The sequence below is a fragment of the Gouania willdenowi genome, chromosome 15 (assembly GCF_900634775.1).
Source record: "Gouania willdenowi chromosome 15, fGouWil2.1, whole genome shotgun sequence".
Lineage (NCBI taxonomy): Eukaryota > Metazoa > Chordata > Actinopteri > Blenniiformes > Gobiesocidae > Gouania > Gouania willdenowi.
This window is the reverse complement of record NC_041058.1, coordinates 11,047,769-11,068,839: the sequence shown is the minus strand read 5'-3', so window position 1 is coordinate 11,068,839 and position 21,071 is coordinate 11,047,769. Positions and strand designations below refer to the sequence as shown.

At 38.3% G+C, this 21,071-nt stretch overlaps 1 protein-coding gene across 1 annotated transcript; it reads left to right on the top strand.

Moving 5' to 3' along the window:
* Positions 1-7,338: 7,338 nt before the first annotated feature.
* Positions 7,339-20,081, top strand: LOC114476922 (uncharacterized). Its single transcript, XM_028468937.1, has 7 exons — positions 7,339-8,144; positions 11,065-11,222; positions 13,314-13,494; positions 15,739-15,802; positions 16,396-16,495; positions 17,344-17,415; positions 20,052-20,081. Exons 1-7 carry the CDS (start codon positions 7,409-7,411, stop codon positions 20,079-20,081), a joined length of 1,341 nt encoding a protein of 446 aa, XP_028324738.1. The 5' UTR covers positions 7,339-7,408.
* Positions 20,082-21,071: the final 990 nt, after the last annotated feature.

The following is a 21,071-nucleotide window of genomic DNA, read 5'->3' as shown; positions in this document are numbered from 1 at the left end:
TCCATTTGCTCTGTGGCCCAGTTCTGACACTTATGTACCCACTGAAGCTGCTCGTGGTGGAAACTAAAAACAAAAGAACTGATCTAATGTGTATTCTAAGTCCTTTAAGTCAGAATCAGCACAAAACTCAGCCGTTTGACCTATAGTAGCTCAGTCAACCTTTGCTCCTTTAACACTGTAGAGTATTTTGAACCAGAACCACATTCTCTGACCCACTCATCTAGCTGTTACAATTTGACCCTTGCCCGACTGACTAAACGTCCACTTTTTGACCGCATTTCCTTTTATTCACACAGTAATGCAACATTCTAATGATAAATCAGTAATTATACAGTAGTTTTGTGGATATACCACAATACATTCCAGGGTTATTTAACCAAGTCTAACCTGGAGACCTTTCTATCTGTGTTTTGCATGTTCTCCTCGGGCTTGAAAAGGGCTTACTAGGGATATTGGTCAAGTATTGCAAACTGTGGTCACATGTCTTGCAAGAAAGATTTGTTTTCACATCCATCCATTTTCAGACTCACTTGTTCCTGTATTTCAGGGTCGCGATAGTCTGCTGGTGCCTATCTCCGGCTCACGCTGAGCACAAGTTGGTCGTACACCCTGGACAGGAGCAAGGCAGGGCAACACAGGCACAGACAACCACTCACATTCAGTCCTAAGAGCAATTTAGAGACTCCACTCAACCTATCAGTCATGTTTTTGGATTGTGGGAGGAATGCAGGGGAGAACATGCAAACTCCACACAGAAAGGACCCAAGTTTCCACCCCAGGGCTTGAACCCAGGACCTTCTTGTTGTGAGGCGGATGTGCTAAACACTAACCCCACTGTGCACCCTATTGTTTTTCCATTGGCAATAAAAGCATTTTTTTCCTCAATTTGGCAGTGGCCATGTTGTCATGGCTGTTTAAAGTGTACTGTGTATACACTGTTTATCTTTTCTCTTAACAAATACATTTTATACTGAATCTCTTGGTTTTGTTTTATTGAAATTTTACAAAAGCTGTCTTTGACTGTGTCTTCTATTTGGCTTCAAACAAACAAATCATCAGCCAAGTCTGCTTAGTAAGAGTGACTCTTGATAAACGCACTGTTGCCTGTTATGTCTCCCACTGGCTGGGAAAAAGGTAAATCAAAGAGAAAATTGGTAGAACATATAATATATGGACTTGGACTTGATTTTATATAGCGCTTTATCACCACACTGAAGCAGTCTCAAAGCGCTTTACATATTAGCTCATTCACCCAGTCACTCTCACATTCACACACCAGTGGGACAGGAGTGCCATGCAAGGCGCTAGTCGACCACTGGGAGCAACTTAGGGTTCAGTGTCTTGCCCAAGGACACTTCGACACATAGTCAGGTACTGGGATCGAACCCCCAACCTCTCGATCAGAAGACGACCCACTACCACCTGAGGCACGGTCGCCCGAATTCCTTCAGAATTCCTGTCCCATATACCCATAAAGAATCAATCAGCATGAGTTTATTTAATCCTGTATTAAATACAGTCCACCATCAGCACTTTCTACTGTAATGGTGTAAAACATTTCAATAATGTTTTTGCGTGTTTGATGAGTTGACATAAAGAGTAAATTATGCCTCCACTTGGTTCATTCTCTTTGTTTTATTAACTAATGACTGCTTGGGATTTGGACAAGCTAGATTGATGATAAAGAACTTAAATTACGCACTGTGATGTGTGAAATTAGTCGATAAGCCTCTTCTCTTATGAAACAATGGGCCATGATGTTTAAGCTATTGTTTGCTGTTAAATAATTATCTAAAATGTGCAGGGCAAGCAGAGTAGATAACCAAATTGGGCAAGTCATTATCAGTTAACTGGGGACCAGAACGCTATAGAGAGGAGGATGAACATGGCTTTTATCATGAAATAAAAGATGGAACGATAATTTGAAGCGAAGGATGAGATGTTGTAGTGTTGGCAGGAATAATATTTTTCAGTGACTGACTGGGTGTAGTTTTAAGATGAGTAAAAATAATAACATAAGTGGAGGTGTATATGTCTTTGAAATGGACAACATTTTTATGCTGTTTATGGTGTTATATAGATGAGATTAAGTCTGGAGTTTCTCCTTTAAAATGAGTCATTTTGTGTTCGGGTTCAGGTGGAATACAAAGAAGAACAAATCAGGGTCGGACAGGGGAGATTCTGATGTTTGTTGACATCTGACATCAATGAGGTAAACAGCTCTGTTTGTATTTGTTTCATTACTTAAGTTCCTTTGACACAAACTGTTAGACACATTTTCGACAGCAATACTCTGTCATTGAGTGTGTCATACACAAGTTACGCAAGTCGTGAGTCCATCACAGTTCCATAACGCCAAACACAGGCACACACATGCACACATTTATTCCTATTTTCCAGGGGTGTCAAACTCATTTTAGTTCAGGGGCCACAGATTTCATGTGGGAAAACCAGCAATTTCAACTTAAAGGTCCCATATCATGCTATTTTTCAGCCATCTCCATTTGTCCTAAGAACCCCAAAAACATAGTATTTGAGGTTTATTTTCCTCTGTTTTCCAGAGTTTTAGCCTCTGAAAAGTCACTTTCTGAGCAACTCTACACAAACAGGCTGATTTGTGTCTATAGACGGGACACTGACTTCCTCCTCCCCACACTGTGACGTAGGGCCAGAGGACGGCCCGCCCTCCTCCCACCCACTCTGTAGCCGAGCTCATTCTGCTTTATAAACACGAGACAGAGCGTGGGGGCGGGGCGTTCGCCGATACGTACATAGACTGTAGAAAATACATACATACTGTAGCACTGCGCGAAGGACGCTGAAATGCTCACCTTCGTGGGCGTGTCTGTTTACATGTCAGTCATGGCAGAGAGCATCCTGGAGGCGTGGCTTTGTTATCTAAGTGGGAACGTGTCATCAAATTGGAGTGAGGTGTTTGGGCTCACCCTGCAGTAAGAAAGGAGCAAATCACCCTCTAACTAATGATTGAGGGAATCAATGAAAAAAACACTTTGGGCATGTGTATGAAGCCCAAATAGCACTTTATGATGTTTAAAGCACAGAAAAGTAGATTTAGCGTAACATGGGCCCTTTAATAAACCTTAGTTGGCACTTCTGCGTATAACTGATAAAGAAAGTATGTAAAGAACCTACAATATTCAAGGAAAAGGTTACAGATTTTTCTTTAAATTTTGTTGATTTTGTGCCAATTTTTAAAATTTAATCTGGGTAAATTTTGTGGAATAATTTGAAGGAAATTGCAAGATTCTTTCAAGAATTTAAGATGAATAATATCTACTGTCATGCAATGTAAGCATTATATTGTGGAATTTCATTGAATTTGTATCATTGGACGGGCTGAGATATCTACAAATAAATTATTGGAATATATTAATATATAATATAATTATAATTTACACATAAATTCATGTTTTCTTTCACCTGTGGGCCAAAACAAATGCTCTAAAGGACCAGATTTGGCCCCAGGGCCTTGAGTTTAACACAAGTGCTATAGTCAGGTTAGTCAATAGATTCCCAATCTCAGGTTTAGGCCCCGGACTACCACGTGAGTCAATCTGCAAAGGATTTCTAGGCCTAGAGCATGCAATCATGTGATCTTACACACATGCAGAAAATTGAAGAATTCCCACTGCTACATACAAGAACAAATGTAAAGTTCAAAAGATTTAGGGCGTTTTCACACCAGCAAACTCTGGCTTGCTGAAGCTTTCACTGCACACAAATTAATTTCGATGGAAAGTCGAGCTAGTTTATCCAGATGTGAACACACTATTGGACTGTGACAAAGATCAAAGGAGTAGTCTGGATGAAAACAACTAACTGGGCTAATTGAGGTGAAGCAGAGAGGAAGAACAGGCGTGTTTGGATGAATGTAAAAACTCACTGGAATATCAAAGATTTACAATGTTGGTGAGAGATAATGTTATAGATTTATCAGCTTAAGTAGCATACTTAAGACTCTGTGACTCACTGAGGAGATAAAGGAGTCACTGACTAACCTCGCCTTTGTTTGTTCCCTGAAAATCATGTCAACGCTGTAAAATCTGAGATCCAGGGCAAAAACAAGTACCTCTTGTATCTAACTAGGTTTTTCCTGTCAGTTGGGAGGCCAGCATGCACTGTATTCAAAAAATTCAAATAGGTGCTCCAGAAACAGAAATCTAAGTTTAAAGTTCGTGTAAAGCAGAAATAAATTTGCGTTATGAGTTTGTCTCGCCACAGAAACGTGTCATTGAACACTGAGCTAAATTGCTAAGTATATGCAATTAGGTCTAAAAATCATGGAAAAACAAGCACTTCTCTCTGCTCTGAGATGCTGGGGACGTGTCAGTTAGAGGCGCTGGAACCACTCCTTAACCTAAACCTAACCCTAACCCTAAAAATTGTTGCAATATAGGGTTATAACCTAAACCTAACCCCTAACCCTAAACTTGACCCTAACCCTAAAAATTGTTGCAATATAGAGTTATAACCCTAACCTAACCCCTAACCCTAAACTTGACCCTAACCCTAAAAATTGTTGCAATATAGAGTTATAACCTAAATCTAACCCCTAACCCTAAACTTGACCCTAACCCTAAAAATTGTTGCGATGTAGGGTTATAACCTAACCGTAACCCTAAACCCTAAACCTAAATCTAATGCTAACCAAAACCCTAACCCCAAATTTGTTGCGATGTAGGGTTATAATCTAAACCTACTGTAAACCTAAATCTAATCCTAACCCTAAAACGCTACGTAATTGTACTTCGGTAATCGTACGAATAGCACCGGGGGTTGTCTGTACAGCAACCGTACAAATAGACACTTTCTTGGAAAACACGTTTTTTCTGCTCTCTACATCTATAAACTGGTCCTCCCTGAGCCGGCCAACTCCCAGAATAAGAAAAACAAGCGATTCCTGCATGGTCTCTGCAGCCCACCCACTGGTAAAACGGCGCTCCTACAAGCTGTTCAGATTCAGCTCTACTACAACTAAAGGAGTCATTTTCATAGGCCGACCTCCTCTGAGTGGTGATAGGATACATTCTAGAGGGGGGCATTCATCCTCGAGGTGAAGTTTGGTGTGTCCAGCGGTGAGATAGCAGTAGTGTTTCGCAATGTCGTCTCTCAGAGCTAGACACGCATATTGCTCTGTTGTTGGTCGTACAAATCAACATAAGTGCCAATATTCTGTCCCAGCTACAGAAGTAGGCTTCGACAGATGGAGCTCATTAGCATTTAAAGGTGCAGGAACAGAAACAGCCTGTTCTCAGGAGAGCTCAGCAGAGCAACTTTCAGACAGCTGAAATTCAGGACCATGGATGGGTTTGGGGCAATGCATATTGAATACAGTGTTGTTGTACTTTTAACAGCTGTGTTAAATTGATGAAAAACAATGTAATAGTTTAAAAGTTTCTGTTGATCCTCATATGGGTTGTCCCTGTTCTACCATACCTTTAGCATGTCACGCTCATCAATGCAAGTGTAAATAAGCAAATCAGAGAAAGGCTAATGTCTAATAGCACTGTTGTTTGGACATCTACTTTAACAGAAATTGACCATGAGCATCCGTAGCCATATTTTAGGTCCATGTTTGAGTTTTTTTTTTTTTAACCAAGAGCCGCAATTTAATGCTGGCAATATAATGTTAATGGTTAGCTAAACAAATGACACACGAAACATTGCATTTTATTAGTTCTGTAGTTTTTGTTAAAAATATACTGAATGATGCTCAAATGTTACCACAAATAACAACAGAAATACTGTTTTGTTTTTTTCTTAACAAAAACCTAAATGCTATGGTAGTTCATGAAAGACCACAATATTATTCAGTTCTACTACAGTACTATAATCATGTAACAGATTGTGCATCAGTGGTCAGTATGGTTCTCCCAAATGATAAAAGCATGTATGTAAGTGACTTGGTCAAAGCTTTCCAAATGGGGTGCATTGCCAGATCGCCGTGGTGCAGGTCGACCATTCACTCTAATTAGCAATTTTGTTATTCAGATTGTTACACATGAAAACCATGAAACACATGAAATACATGAAAACCAATCATTTATTCCTAACTTTAAATTTCACATTTTATGTTATTTTCACTAAAATAATCTCTCATGGGTTGAAAACCCCCTAAAAATGCTCAAAATTGTGTACTTTTCTTACTACCGTCCAGCCACCAGGGAAGATCCACTCATAACTTCCTCTGCAATGATTACGTACTAATTATTAGTTCATTTAACAAAAAGAGAGGACGTTAATTAATTATTTCACATTTCACGGTTTTAAAAGCACATTGTAATTCCAAGCTAAGCCTAATCAAGGTGTTAAAATTGTTAGCTGTTCACCACCTATACTGGGTGTCAAAAAACCAACAACAATGAATATCAATTTTCTTTTTACAAACAAGTAAAATCCTTAATTACTGTAAATCTTTTAACAGTAGATAGAAACTTGTTTTCTTACATTTGTTTAGCTGGGTTTTCCGATTCCTTTCACTCCACTTCATAAAAACATTCCTCTGCGAGGCAAATTCATTCATTATGCCAAATTAGATTTGTGTAAAACTCTCCCGACATTTGAATCCCTGGGATGTGAGTCAACACCGAAGCTGTTCGCAGAAGATGTTTCATTGTTTGATCTTCAAACAGAAAGAGAGGAAAATGTTAAACAGCACAATATAATAACAAAGACACTGAGAGGATGGGAAATACACTTCAAGTATCTGGTGAAATCAAAGACCTTTTTTTTTTCATCTCTATAGGTAAAAATTCAGATTCGGCAGTGATGTGTTTTTGTTTGTTTGCATTGTACCTTCTGCGTCGTTGCTTTAAATGTCAGGAATAATTTGTCCCCACATGCTGTCCATCATTTTACAAACTGCCATGGCAACGCCAACTGATGATAAAATGAGAGGAGATGGAGAGCAGATAATAGGTATCCCTAATTAAATTACAACAGCTAGTATCGTTGTATTCATATTCTATCTGAGTTTCATTTTTCCTTTACAACCTTTCAGTCTACAGAAGTGTCCAACCCACACATTTGAGCTTAACTGTGATATGAACTTTTTGTGTGTCTTTTTCTCTTTATAGCCCTCAAGTGAGGAAAATGACTGCTTCACTGCACAGAAATGTCCCGTCATGGAGAGTGGTGGTAAAAAGCACAGGAGAGGGTGCCTTTTAAAGTAATAACGCAGTCCAACTACTCTCAGGCTTCAGATAGTAAATTCTACAATGCAGTTTTAACCAGTGGTGAAAAACAATTTTTTTCCATCGCCATCAAAACTTGGAAGCCCTGCCATTACTTTCAGTATTACGGCAATCTTCATGGCCATCCTCTCCACCACAACCTGAGAAGATAACAGACAGAATCCTTGGGGAGAAAAAGTATATTCAAACTGACAATGAGAGTATCGAACTGCCAACCTAACATATGCGAGCAGCGTCCTGAAACGACAGCGTGTGACTTAAGACAGGCCTGTACAAAAGCTGAAAGAGATCCTGGAAGGAGGAAAGTCCAACTTGTACAACTTAGACTGAGTTGCACAGAAGAGGACATAAATCCAGGACTGATCGTCACCTCTGTAATGAACCAGTTCTCCTCAGAGCCTTGCTACCAATCTTCAATCCATCACGAGGTGCCTCAGAGGTTCAGTAGCTCTATTTTGTTTTTGGACAAGTCACTTTGTATTTCCCTTGAGGAACTGGAAAGAAGAAGATCAGGCCGACCAGCTGTGTATAGATCGGCCATGTTTATTCCCCTTGGTGTGTCGTCTGCTCACAGATCGCAAGCACAAAACAAACCAGCCAAAACAAATGAGGGTTACAGGAAAGCTAGAGAGGCAATGTCAGTCAGCTTCAAATGCAGTGACAGAGCGAGTGGCTCGAGTAACTGCAGAGGGCCTCTATCTAAACACTGGGGACGCAAGGTCAGGCAAACAGCGCCCACGCATGATGGTAACAGCAAGGCTGATGATTCAGACATGCAGCGCCGCAGCTCTGCTTTGGGATTATTGTCATTCAGAGAACCAGACCACTGTAATACAAAGCCTGCAAGGCTGAAGGAGAATGCAGATAAAGCAGCCCTCTCTGTTCAAAGCAATTTTAGGCAAAAGCAGCACACGTTCAGCACCGGCCCAGGTAGGAGTTTCATTACCTTGATTCTGAAGTGACAACCCAACACACTCCTATAAAGTGACCTTTAATTCAGTACCTCACACTCAAAGGAAATTGTAGATAAGATCACATTTTCAAGCTGTAACAACAAGCTCAATGTGACACTTTGTCTGGGAGGAAAGTCTTATTATTTCACTGCACTGCTCACCTTTCAATGATTTAAAAAAATCCCACACAGCAATACACTTTGTACCGCTTAAAATAAACTGCCAGAGGTGGGTAGAGTAGCCAAAAAGGGTACTCGAGTAAAAGTACTGTTGCATGTAAATTACATTTACTCAAGTAAAAGTAGAAGTAGTCATCCCATATACTTACTTGAGTAAGAGTAAAAAATAACATCTTAAAACATAAAAATCACAATATCTATTCTTAGAAGTTATACATTCAAATGCTTTGTAATGAAAACGTGACGAATAAAAGCAATTTCACCTTCTCTCCATTACATCATTTCCTTACATCACCCTTTCCTCTCTCTGCCTCCCTCCTGTACCCCTCTCCTCGTCACCCCTCTTTTTACCACCCCATCCCCTCTTCAAGCCTTCCCCTCCTCTTGACGCTGAACCTCTTTTTGCTATTTATTTTGTATCATTATTAATTGTATAAAGATAAATGAACTGAAAAACCAAAAATAACTGCTAAAACTTAAGAGTGACATAAGCTCAGGCTTTTCAGGGTGACCTGCATTTTTTGAGGTAAAAGAGTCTTTGTGAAGTGTGGGTTAATTTCAAACAGGAGTTGATTTTCAAGGTGTTTCCAAAGCAGTTTGCTCCTTTTGGCCCTGAAAAGAATCCCAGCATGACTAAAAAGTTTCACGCAGGCTGCAGAGGCAGGCAGACCGGTGTTGAGCTTGACTGACAACTGCTTCACTTGAGGGGACAAATGTAAAAGCTCCAGAGAAGGGTAGAGTAGCCAAAAATGGTACTCGAGTAAAAGTACTGTTACATGTAAATGCTCAAGTAAAAGTAGAAGTATGCCTCAATAAATTTACTGAGTACATTTTTTTCTAAAAGTTACTGCAGTACATGTAACGGAGTAAATGTAACTTGTTACTACCCACCTCTGTAAACAGTTATGCTGCGTTCACACCGGAATGCGTCACAAAATGTCGGTACGTCCAGATTACATACAAAATCAATGGAGAGATGCGTCCCAGATGCGAAATCTTTCCTGCGTGGTGGTGCGGTCCGATCCGCACGTCAAGTGCGTTGGCCGTATGAGCGCGCTCCCGATTTTACGCATAGCAGCACATTCGCAAGAGTTTAAAATATTGAACTCCTGTGACTGTTTTGCATGACGAAAGCCAATCAGAGTCTTTGTTGATGATGACGTCAGGCCGTCAACACGGACATCGGTCTGTTCACCCATTCAACCATGGAGTAGAAGCTGTGTGTGACCACCTGGAGCTGTATGGCATGGCCTTTATAACCGGGACCGGACTAGGAAGGATTAGGCGTGGAGGAGAATCAGCGAGAAGGTGGTAGTAGCAGGTAAAAGTTATCTTTGTAGCACTGAGCAAGGATACCATTAGCCGCAAATCACACCAGCTTTTTTCGCTGGTGGTTTATGTAGAAGAAAAAGCAGCGCAGCTCCTCGCTTCAGCAGGCAGTGAAACTCACCGAGTTGGATGTTTCGCTGGTGGGCGGGGCTTCGGGACATTTTTTTATTCTGCAGACCCTGCGGTTCGTCCGGTGCCACAGAAGACGCATTCGATGTGAACGCAGCATTATGGGTAAACATAAACACTGAATTTGACAGTAGATTCTTAAAAGAAGTTGGAATCAATTGCTTGCCAAAATCCAAAAAAGCATTAAGGGATTGGGTCGAGGGCAGTTGGTTGGGAAATTTTCTTTGTAGAGCTTTAGACGTGTTTTAAATGGGAGTCATGTTCTAAAGCCGTCATTTACTAAAGAGGTACATCAATGGCAATTTAGATTAACACTCCTAATTCTCCTAACTCCTAAATTAAATATGGACACACATACTCCATTCAGATTCCTAATCCTTTCCTAAACTTTCGGGTCACACAAATTTGACTTAACTACTCTTCAAAAACACTGGCAATAGCTTATGATATATTTTCTTATACCCTACATTTATGTAGGACACTAGCAATAAAGAAAGACACATTTCTTTTACAATTGAGGCCATAGACTCAGCTTTGGGGGCCTCTAGTGGCTCATGGGGCCCTATGCAATCACATAGTTTGCCTATAGCCAGAAACGCCTATGCACAGTAAAAACACAAGATATTATTAATGTGACAACAAAATTAAACAGAAAGAAATAAAATCTGTAGTGGTTTTCACTAAATACTGCAAAACAGTTGCTGTGTTGGTCTGCATTAAGACTTTTTTAAAGAATGAATGAATTGCACCATATAATTCATTTTCTCTCCAGCGAGAGACTATTATTATTATTGAGACAATTTAACCACATGCCACACTGTCATGTCAAGATTTACAAATCGTGAGAATATTTAAAAGTTAAATATGCATTTTATGAAAGGCTACAGCTGGAGGATGGATGTACTGTCTTCCTTTGCATTATTCATTGGCCACACTCATGTTCCCAGTGGGTTTTCCACTCTATGGTATGGCTGTGTTTGTAAGTGCATGCATCGAGCTTGCTTGTGTGTGAGCAAATCGGGTTCAATTCAAGGTCTGTTCTTTTCTTCACTTCATAGCAGTTTAGATGGAATTCAGAAGTCCTTTAACTACTGCAAAAAGAACTCCTTGTGGCATAGGAAGAAACTTTAGAAGATGTTATCAGAAGCTGCTTAGCACACATTTACACATTGATGTCTTTTTGCTTGAAATTGCATTATTGTTGCCCCCTGCTATTCACTTTGGCCAAATTAAACTTTGCTTATCATTGTGTCTTCCCAGTGGACCCCAAAACTTGCAGTGTGCAAAGTGGAGCTGATAAAACAGAAAATTTCAGCTCAAGACCTCATCGTGTCCTTGTCTTGGAGGAAACTCACCAACATCACTGCAGAAAGAAGTCTGCGCCTCCGAAAAGCACCAGCACGACCCTCAGCCTTAAAGTAAGAAATAGGTATTTAGCATTTCTTTAGGGTTTGTTTTTTGTTTACCGATTTGTTACATGACATGTCCCTGGTTCCCATTTCAATCAATGAGGCATGTGCAAAGAATATTGCATGGTCAACATTTTAAACCCATGCATATCATACACGATCACAAAGGGTTTGTTTACTTTTATAGATTAGACAAAAAAAAAGTCAATTTATCCTCAAAAAATTGTGTTTCGCACCAAACTAAAAGTTAGTCCCTTGAGTTGAAAAACTTTTCCTGCAGATATTATCCAATGTCATCATCTGGCTCTAAAGATTGTGCTCTTTATACTCCTGGAGAAATACTATAAAGCTGATCTTAAAACAGATTTACATGGTAACTAACTCAACCCTCCTTCAGAAAAAACACCAATAAATCACTGTTTACCTACTCCCAACACCTTTGAAGAAATTGTACATCCGGATCTATAATGACTCTTTTTTTCCCCCACAACTTTTAAAACGTTTGTGAAATAAATTTCATCTCAAACTCTTGTAGCACAACAAGCTCTAATTTTGATCAGTGAAAACTTCCTTCAACTAAATCATGACAAGACGGAGGTGATTGTCTTTGGTAACAAGGGAAAGAGGACTGCTGTCAGCAAGTATCTTGAGTCTCGATCTTTAAAAGCTAAAGACCAAGTCAAAAACCTTGGTGTTCTGATTGACTCAGATCTGACATTCAGCAGTCAGATCAAATCTATCACAAAAACAGCTTCTACCACCTAAAGAACATCTCCAGAGTGAAAGGTTTAATGACTCAGAAAGATCAGGAGAAACTGGTCCATGCTTTTATCTCCAGCAGACTGGACTACTGTAATGGTCTTCTGACAGGAATCCCCCATAAGTGCATCAAACAGCTACAGCTGGTTCAGAACGCTGCAGCTCGGGTCTTAACCAGAACAAAGAGGTCAGAATACATTACTCAATACACTTTCTCCCAGTCAGCCTCAGAATAGACTTTAAAGTTCTGCTGCTGGTGTATAAATCTGTGAATGGGTTGGTCCAGAAAACATCAGTGAGATGTTAGTCAGGTATGAACCCAGCAGGTCTCTCAGATCTATGGACACAGGTCAGATAGTGGAGCCCAGAGTTCACAGTAAACATGGTGATGCTGCTTTTAGTTGTTATGCTGCAAAGAAGTGGAACAAACTGCCAGCAGAGCTGAAGTCAGCATCCAATGTGAACATTTTTAAATCAAAGTTAAAGGCACTTTTTTCTCTACTGCGTATGATTGAGAGGGAGATTATTGGTCATGATGTTGTTGATGTAATGTGTTTGACTATGATTTTAATTGATTTTACTGATTATTTTAAATGTTCTTATTGATTTTAGGCTGTTGAATGTTTTCTGTTGCACTTTTTAATCATATAAACCACATTGAGTTGCCTTGTGTATGAAATTCGCTCTACAAATAAATTTGCCTTGCCTTGTTGTATGCTGTTTTTTTTTTGTTTTTTTTTAAGGATTAAAAACTGTTGTAATGTGTAAAGCTGTGAGGACATACTGTAAATGATGCTCATCTTTTCCAACAAATTTCTAGTAACAGTGTTTAGTATCAAGAAAAGATAGCAAAGGGTCATCTCCATTATGGAAAAGCAATGGTTTTATTTTAGAATTACCACCATCATCATATGGGTTTCATGTTTGTTACCAGACAGGCTTGTTTTTCACAGAAGCTTTGACAGCTTGAGTTGTGTAAGAACATTTTCAAACCTTTTTTTTTATATATCATATAAGTCATGCTGTTAAAGAAAATATTGTGATTTTATTTTCATCAAGTTATATAAGGTGGCTTAAAATGTGAAGGTAAGGATTCAGTAAAGCTCTTAAGCATCCACTAGCCCATAATTAAAGTTCTCTAAACCCTTCAAGGTTGAAAAATAGTATAAAGCTTTTTCTTTTTTTCACCGAAGTTTAGATTTATTCCCTTTTCTAATGGGTTTAGTGTGTGTGTGTGTGTGTGTGTGTGTGTGTGTGTGTGTGTGTGTGTGTGTGTGTGTTTTTTTTCCCCAGAATGAGATCTTTACACTGCAAATGTTTTACCCTCTCTCCCCACCCCAGGAGGCTCTGGAACTTTTCAGGCCCGACTTCATCAGTCGATCGCAGGGTCGGGTGAGGAGTTTGGAACAGAGGGCCTGGAGAAGAAAAGCAATGCAGAGCTCAACTCCAGATTTATTGCAGTGTCTCAGAGATGACCAGAGTTACCAAAAGAGAAACTGCACCATACCAGATCCCCTCAGTGGTAGGTAAAGGGTAAAGAGAAATTATAAACTGGAACATCCCATCCTGACCCCACTGATCAACCATGTGGCTAGTCAAAGCTAAAAAATATCTGGCAACATAATAACTATTCCATAAATTAGCTCCTATGAATCACATTTCTTAGAATCTTAATAAACTTCAGCCCTGATTCATTTCAGACGTGTAATAAAAGAGAAATTAACATATATCAGTGTTTATTGTCCCCAAAACAACCCAAAAGCTCTCATTATTTACTCATTTATTCTTAAAAATGACGAGATAAATGAAGAGAAGCTAGTAACAAGCATGAAGGGATGTAACAGCCTTTTCCTGGCACTGTGTGATCCATGGCTGTTTTTCTCTGCCCTCAGTGCCCGTCACTTTTGTTGTAAGACAATAACAAAGACTGTCTCATTCCTTCCTCTGTGGGGGTGGATTTCTGCAGAAAAACTTCCAAAACAACTACTCACAATTTGAGGAATTAATTTAAGGAACTAGAGGTTGTGTTACATTTAATCGTGTTGGTATTTCAGACTTTCTTTGGTTCAAGTTCAGTGTTTTGTTTTTTTTTTTTTTTCCTTCTTCTTCTTTAAATGATGATCTCAGGGTTACGTCATCCTGATTCATTTCTGTATGGACGGGTTATTCTAATAATGTCAGCTGTTTTCTTAGAAATGATGACATGATTTTCTGCACGTTGTCACATAATAATCATTGTGGCATTTATCCAACTTTGCTCTCTACTGGTCATTATTAAGTACTGCAGATCAGTTAATATATACACACATACTGTATACCTTCAGATCAGCTCATTTAATTCCAGTCATCTGAAATTTAACAAAAAATCTAATAATTTGGTAACACACACACACACATTTTAAGTAATTAATTAAATCCATCATTTTACAGTGTTTATCAAAATGTTAAAATCACAAAATTGGGAATACATTCAATCTTTTAATAATGGCCTGGAAAATGTTATCTATTTAATTTCTAGTCTAGTATTTATGGTGTAGTCTCACCAATTATTATTATTGGTGGGTTTTACTTACTAATAACCAGGAATGAAACACTAAATTCAAATGATCATATTTTTATAGGCTAACATTATGAACGCTTGAATTTGGTGTGAATAATAGTAATTTTATCCAAGAAGTATTAGAAGATACACTTCATGCCATAGTTTGTTGCTCTTGCCTTAATAAACAATAGTCATAATATTATGGCCAGTCAGTTAAAATGCTAAAAGACACACGTATTTCGCAGTAGTCTCGCTCATCTATAGGATACATTTTATTTTGAAATGTGATACATTTTATTATTATTTTTTTTAAGAAATGTTATACATTTTAATCAGAAAAACCATTAAGTTATAAATCAGCATCAATACGTGTACCTCCCAATCCTTTTAAAGCACTTTATTATTGTGAAAGTTTTTAATTAAATTGATGCTTGATAGTTTTAAAAAGATAGTTTCAAAACAAAACAAAACAAAAAGGGATCATTTATTATTTTAGCTTTGGAAGATCAAGGAGGAAATTACTGTCTGGTACTCACTGACTGAAGATTAATTTCTAATTAGGATTAATTTCTAATTAGGATTTCATGATGACACATCACATCACGTTAGTCAGAGACAGAGGAGGTCAACTAGTGTTTTTCAACCTTGGGGTCGTGGCCCCACGGGGGCTCACCCAAAATTTAAATGGGGTTGCCAGAAATGTCTAGTAATGATTAAAAAAAAAAATTGTTACTTTTTAAAATATTATTACTTTTCAAATTAACACAGCACAATCTTAAACAACTTTGACTTTCTCAAATATAAATCTAGTTAAAATAAAATACAGTATAATAATATCTGAGCTGCAACTTGTGTGCCTGTGTGCACTAATCCTTGTTACACAGTAAAACAAATATGATAAAAAAAATTTTTTTTTTTAAATAAATAAAAAAAATAGAGAAAAATGTCTTTGGAGTCTGCAGGAATTTATGATATTAAAATAGAGTCACCATCCAAAAAATGCTGGGAACCACTGAGGTAAACCTAATTGTAGTGGATCGGCTCATATGCAAAAATGACAATCTTCAATTACAAAAATATCAGTAAAATTGAGATCACCCACAGCCTAGAGTGTCCATTAGCATATGCATGCTTAATTTACATATATTAGTGTGTGTGTGTGTGTGTGTGTGTGTGTGTGTGTGTGTGTGTGTGTGTGTGTGTGTGTGTGCGTGTGTGTTTCAGATAACCTTTTCAAGCCTAGAGAGAGGTCTATATCAGGCAGAGAGATGCAGCTGAGGTCCAGACGGTGAGTCCTCCAAACCAAGCCCGATTGATGTCACCTGTCCTACTTTTTTGTATTTCTTTCCTCTCTTTTTTTCTTTTTTTTTTTTTTTTTTTTTTTTTTTGATCCACTGCCATCCGTCAACCCATTTGTCATATCTGTCATCCATGTACACAACTACGCACACGTCCCTGCGGTGAACGAACACAATAGATGTTTGATGCCTAAATGTCTTGCCGACTTCCTTCTATACACTTTATCTTTTCTTTCTGTCTGTTCTGTCCTTATCTCGCAGAGTCACACCTGAACAGATGGAGGCTGCTCATTGTGTGTGTGTGTGTGTGTGTGGTTTTTTTTACTCAAAAGCAACACTATCTGACTTGAGGGATCTCATTACAAATTGGCTATAGTTGTAGGAGTGGAGAAGTATTCTGTGTGGGCTTCTTTTATCAAGGCATCTGTATGTTTTTAACTGGTCGTACTCCCACCAGATAAAAACCTGTCTTTTGTGTGGCAGTGTGATGCTGGCATTTGGCTCAGCCTCCCTCACATCTCTGATACAACAGGCCTTTTGCTTCTTTTTTCTTTATTTGTCTTTTTTCTATTTATGTCTGAAGGATTTACAACAAGCTGCCAGAGGTGACAAAGAAAAAGGAGGAGGAGAAGAGGAGGGCGGTTTCACAAACTAATAGACAGCGGGCAGAAGTCTTTAAGAAGGTAAATAATGACAACAGGGATTTGTGGACATTCGATCAAAAAATGCTCCAACTCAGAGTTCGATGTTTCTAAGTTTAATGTATAAATATTTGCAACTATTTTACACACAAATACACAGCAGACGACTGGGCTTAGGCTTGGACTCACTTGACAAAGTTCATGTTTTACCATAAACGTGTTCATTCTGAGGTTTCTTGGGATGTTTTTTATTATAATACTACAGTATTTAAGATGTCATTTTTGGGTCCAAACATGTGTATTTAACATGTTGTTTTTGGTTCCATACACATGTATCTAACATGTTGTTTTTGGGTCCATACACATGTATTTAACATGTTGTTTTTGGGTCCATACATGTGTATTTAACATGTTGTTTTTGGGTCCATACACATGTATCTAACATGTTGTTTTTGGTTCCATACATATAGATTTAACATGTTGTTTTTGGTTCCATACATATGGATTCAACATGTTGTTTTTGGTTCCATACATATGGATTTAACATGTTGTTTTTGGTTCCATACACATGTATTTAACATGTTGTTTTTGGTTCCATACATATGGATTCAACATGTTGTTTTTGGTTCCATACATATGGATTTAACATGTTGTTTTTGGTGCCATACACATGAACTGGGTACACCTTTAAAACCCAGTAAAGCCAACTATACATATAATTTTGAAGGAGCTTAAGAATGTAGGAGATAAACTTTCTCTTGTTTTGTTTTTTATACCAAAAACACTTTAGTTTTAAAATAAAAAATGTGTGTCTCGGGCGGGGGGGTGCTCTCTGGGCCTTCCCTTCCCTGGGTGCTGGTGCGTGGTGCTGATGGGGGTGTGCATTGCAGGGGGCCTTGGGGTTGGGGGTTGGGGTCGGTGACAGGGTGCACTGCGTCCTCGGCTCCTTGGGGCCTTCTCAGGTGTGTATGTGGGGGGCGATGGCAGCCTCCCGGCTTGTGATCTCGGGGGCGTCTGGGGGGCTGCTTGGTCGTGGGGGGGTGGCCTGGGGCTCCTTGGCCTCTGCTCTTTCTGCTGGTCTGGCTGCATCTTTGGGCCAGGGGCGGCACTTGGGTTTGCAGAAGTAGTTCTTGCACAAACATTGGTCATGGATGCACTGGCATGGCTGTGGGATAAACTCGTACTGGGCTTAACCTTAGACAAGTTGATCCCAAATACCAGTTTTAGGTATCACCTAAAACCAGTCACCAGACTGGCTGAACGGATTACACAACACAATAACACAATAAGCACAATATGCACAATTACAACATCATATCTCTCTCACTTAATAAAAGTCAAGTCGTTCCACCCTTTCAATTTCCTACTCTGACTCCCTATACCCTGCCCCCACCCCCACACCCCACACCCCCACCTAGGTGTAACACTGTCCTCTCTTTTTATGTCCTCCCTATAATAAAATGTTTCTTACCCTTCCTTAGGGAGGGCTGGTGATGGTCACAGTTATACATTAGAATAAATTCATTTATTCAATTGCAATAACAAAATATTCATTGCTGTCTTTAAAAGATTGCACTTCTTGTAGTGTTGACCTTCGACAGTATGTGCAGAGAAAGAAAAAAACAATAAAAAATTGACCCAGCTTACCTATAGAAAATCTAGTTATTCTTCTTGACTAAACAGTTTTTGGGCATGTCAAAGAGATGAACTGTATGTCCAACCATATCTTAAATTTGGTGAGAAAATAAAAGGATACTAGAATATTGCCTGCTCCCATTCTCTACTAAACACAATGCTATTTCATTTTTATCCAGCAGAGGTCCCTCTTTGACTATTAAAGCTAGTGTTTGGCCTTCATATTTTTGTATTTTTGTATTTGCCATATGTGCAGACAAAGGAGAAATATATATATATATATATATATATATATATATATATATATATATATATATACATTTGTGTTTGCCTATACTTATATCTGGTTATATACGGTATGTGGTTTTCATATAAATACAAACTCTAACATTACACTCTAACATTATCTGTGAGACATATAAAATCAGGTAACTCTTATATTCTACTTTATCAGCCATACAAAAGCACTGCCACATTATTTAATATTCTTTGCAAAAAAAAAAGAGGTTTTAGTTTGTGTTTCTTCAGTCGTGCCAAACTAAAGTACAACAGGCAGAATCCACCTTTCTCAACAGACAGGGTTTTGTGGCAAATGAGTGATGTATTTAGGACACACTGTGCTGGAGTTATCTGTTCAGCTTGTGGGTGAGCCTTCACTCATCCAACCATTATTCCCTCTAACCAGGACAATATATTCCCTGTCAGTTGGTAAAATATGGAAAAATATGACAAACCATCTCCAATCTCTCACATTTTATTGTAATTCTAATTAGGTTTAATAATTACGGCACGCTGTGCATGTGAGCATTTGTTGTTGCCTTCAATTAAAGAGGATCAGGTTTGTGTCGGGTGTGTATTTAGTTTCTGAAGAAATGGAGAGGAGGATAAATCACCAGTGTGTTTTACTGACACACCCAGCAATCAGTGATGTGGCTGTTATGGAAACATGCTATTGTGACCTTTGCCACCCATGAAAATGAAACCATCAGTTTAGCCCACCGACCAAAAATTGAGGAAAAGAATTGTTTCTTCCTCATATAAAAATGCTAGATGCTGGAATTTTCAACCACACAAATGCTCAGTGAAGATTGGTCACGGGTTACTGAGAATGCATGTAGAATTGGACTTAAACGACGGATGGCATAGAGCAGTGGTTCTCAAACTTATTTTGCTCAAGTCCAACTAGAACATATAGCTCAGTATTCTGTGAAAAAAGCAACTATAGAGCAAATAGATGGAATGAATGAGTGATAACACTCATTTGAAAGAATCTCATTTTGCAAATAAGTGGAATGAAACAGTATTTAGTGCCTGAATAGATTTATTTCTATAGATTCTGGTCATCTCCCACCTGGTGTGGGACCAAGATTGACTCTTGTATTTTCAAAATGATTTTGTGTTTTTTGTGTCATTTTGAGTATTTTGTTGTTGTTTGTCTGTCCTTTTTATTATGCAGTATATTTGTCTCTCACTTTGTCTGTTTCTGTTGTTGTGTTTGTGTATTATTTAAATCCTTCTCTCTCAGTGTGCGTGTTTATGGAGTCGATTCTTTTGTCGTTTTGTATATTTCTCTGTTATTTTGTGTGTATTTTCCAGTGATCTTGTGTGTTTTTCTCTTATTTAGTGTGTCTTTGTTGTTGTTTTGTGCATTGCTTGTAATAGTAAGTATTTTACTCTCTTACTGCATGTGTTTTTGGTGTCATTTTGTGTATTTTGTTGCTATTTCTCGGTTCTTTTTATTATTCAGTACATTTTTCTCTTAATTTGTGTAAAACCCCATATTTTTAGTTCTTTTATTTGTTAATATTCCTCTATCTCTCTCTCTTCCCCCCCCCCCCCCCCCATTTGAGAAACAGTGGCGTAAAGATCAAACTTTTCTCAGAGTTACTGTAATGGAGTGTTGGGTTTCATATCTGTACACTTGCTTTGGTGTGATTATAAGTTGTGTGTTCTTGTCTTGCAGAAACTTCTGGACCAGATCCTGCAAAGATAAACTAATCCCAGAGACAAAAGTTGATCATTTGCTGAAAATATTCGTTCATCATTTCTCTGCATTTCATCAAAATGTAATTTCTATGACAGATTAAGTGTCAGTTAATAGTTTTTCTTTCGTTTTTTTTTTTTTTTTTTGTATTTCTGTGCTGCCAGAATGTAATAATAAGCTTCATGTATTTTGCTAGCAAACAGAGCTATTAATCATTGTTGTACATTAACAAAGAAGTCAAACCTCCTCACCTTCAACTGACACACATTATTTATGATCAAAGCTTCAATATTTGTCATGTTTCTAATAATACATTTACAAGAGAACAAAGAAATCTGATAGTTTGACGAAACATTGTCAGTAGCAGAGGTGTAAAGAGTGCTGATATATCCTACTCTAGTAGAAGTACATGTTTCTTGATTGAAATTGTGCACGTACATGTACAGAACTCACATATAAATTACTCAAGTACAAGTAAAAAGTAAAAGTTACTAGTTACTTTCACCCTCCACATTTATTTTTTGGTATTAAATCTTGCTACGGTTCCCTTGCATACAATAAACATCTCATGTATGAACTTAGAAAGGAAGAGACCAAATCTTTCACAATTGGAACTTCATTAATTTTCCACAAAGGCATCTGTATAAAATCAAATGTTTGTCAAAAATGTGCAGCTTTCAACTTATCCTGAGTTACCATGACTACCTGTCAACATTGAGCTGTTCTGCGAAGCTGCATTTAAGATAATTTTATGAAATAATTTATGAACGGTGTCATTGCAGTCCAACGTTGCACACCCTTGAACCAAGCAGCAGCCGTGTTGAAAGCCTCAGCTCAATCTGAGCCTGATTCGCAGAGACATTTGAGGAGCACACAGACAGAGATTCTTTGCTTCATAGATAGATAACGCCAATGAATTCAATTCAAAATAGAATTTAAAAAAACTGACTCAAATGCTGTTTTGTGCATTACGTTTAATCTGATTGGTCGGCTATGATG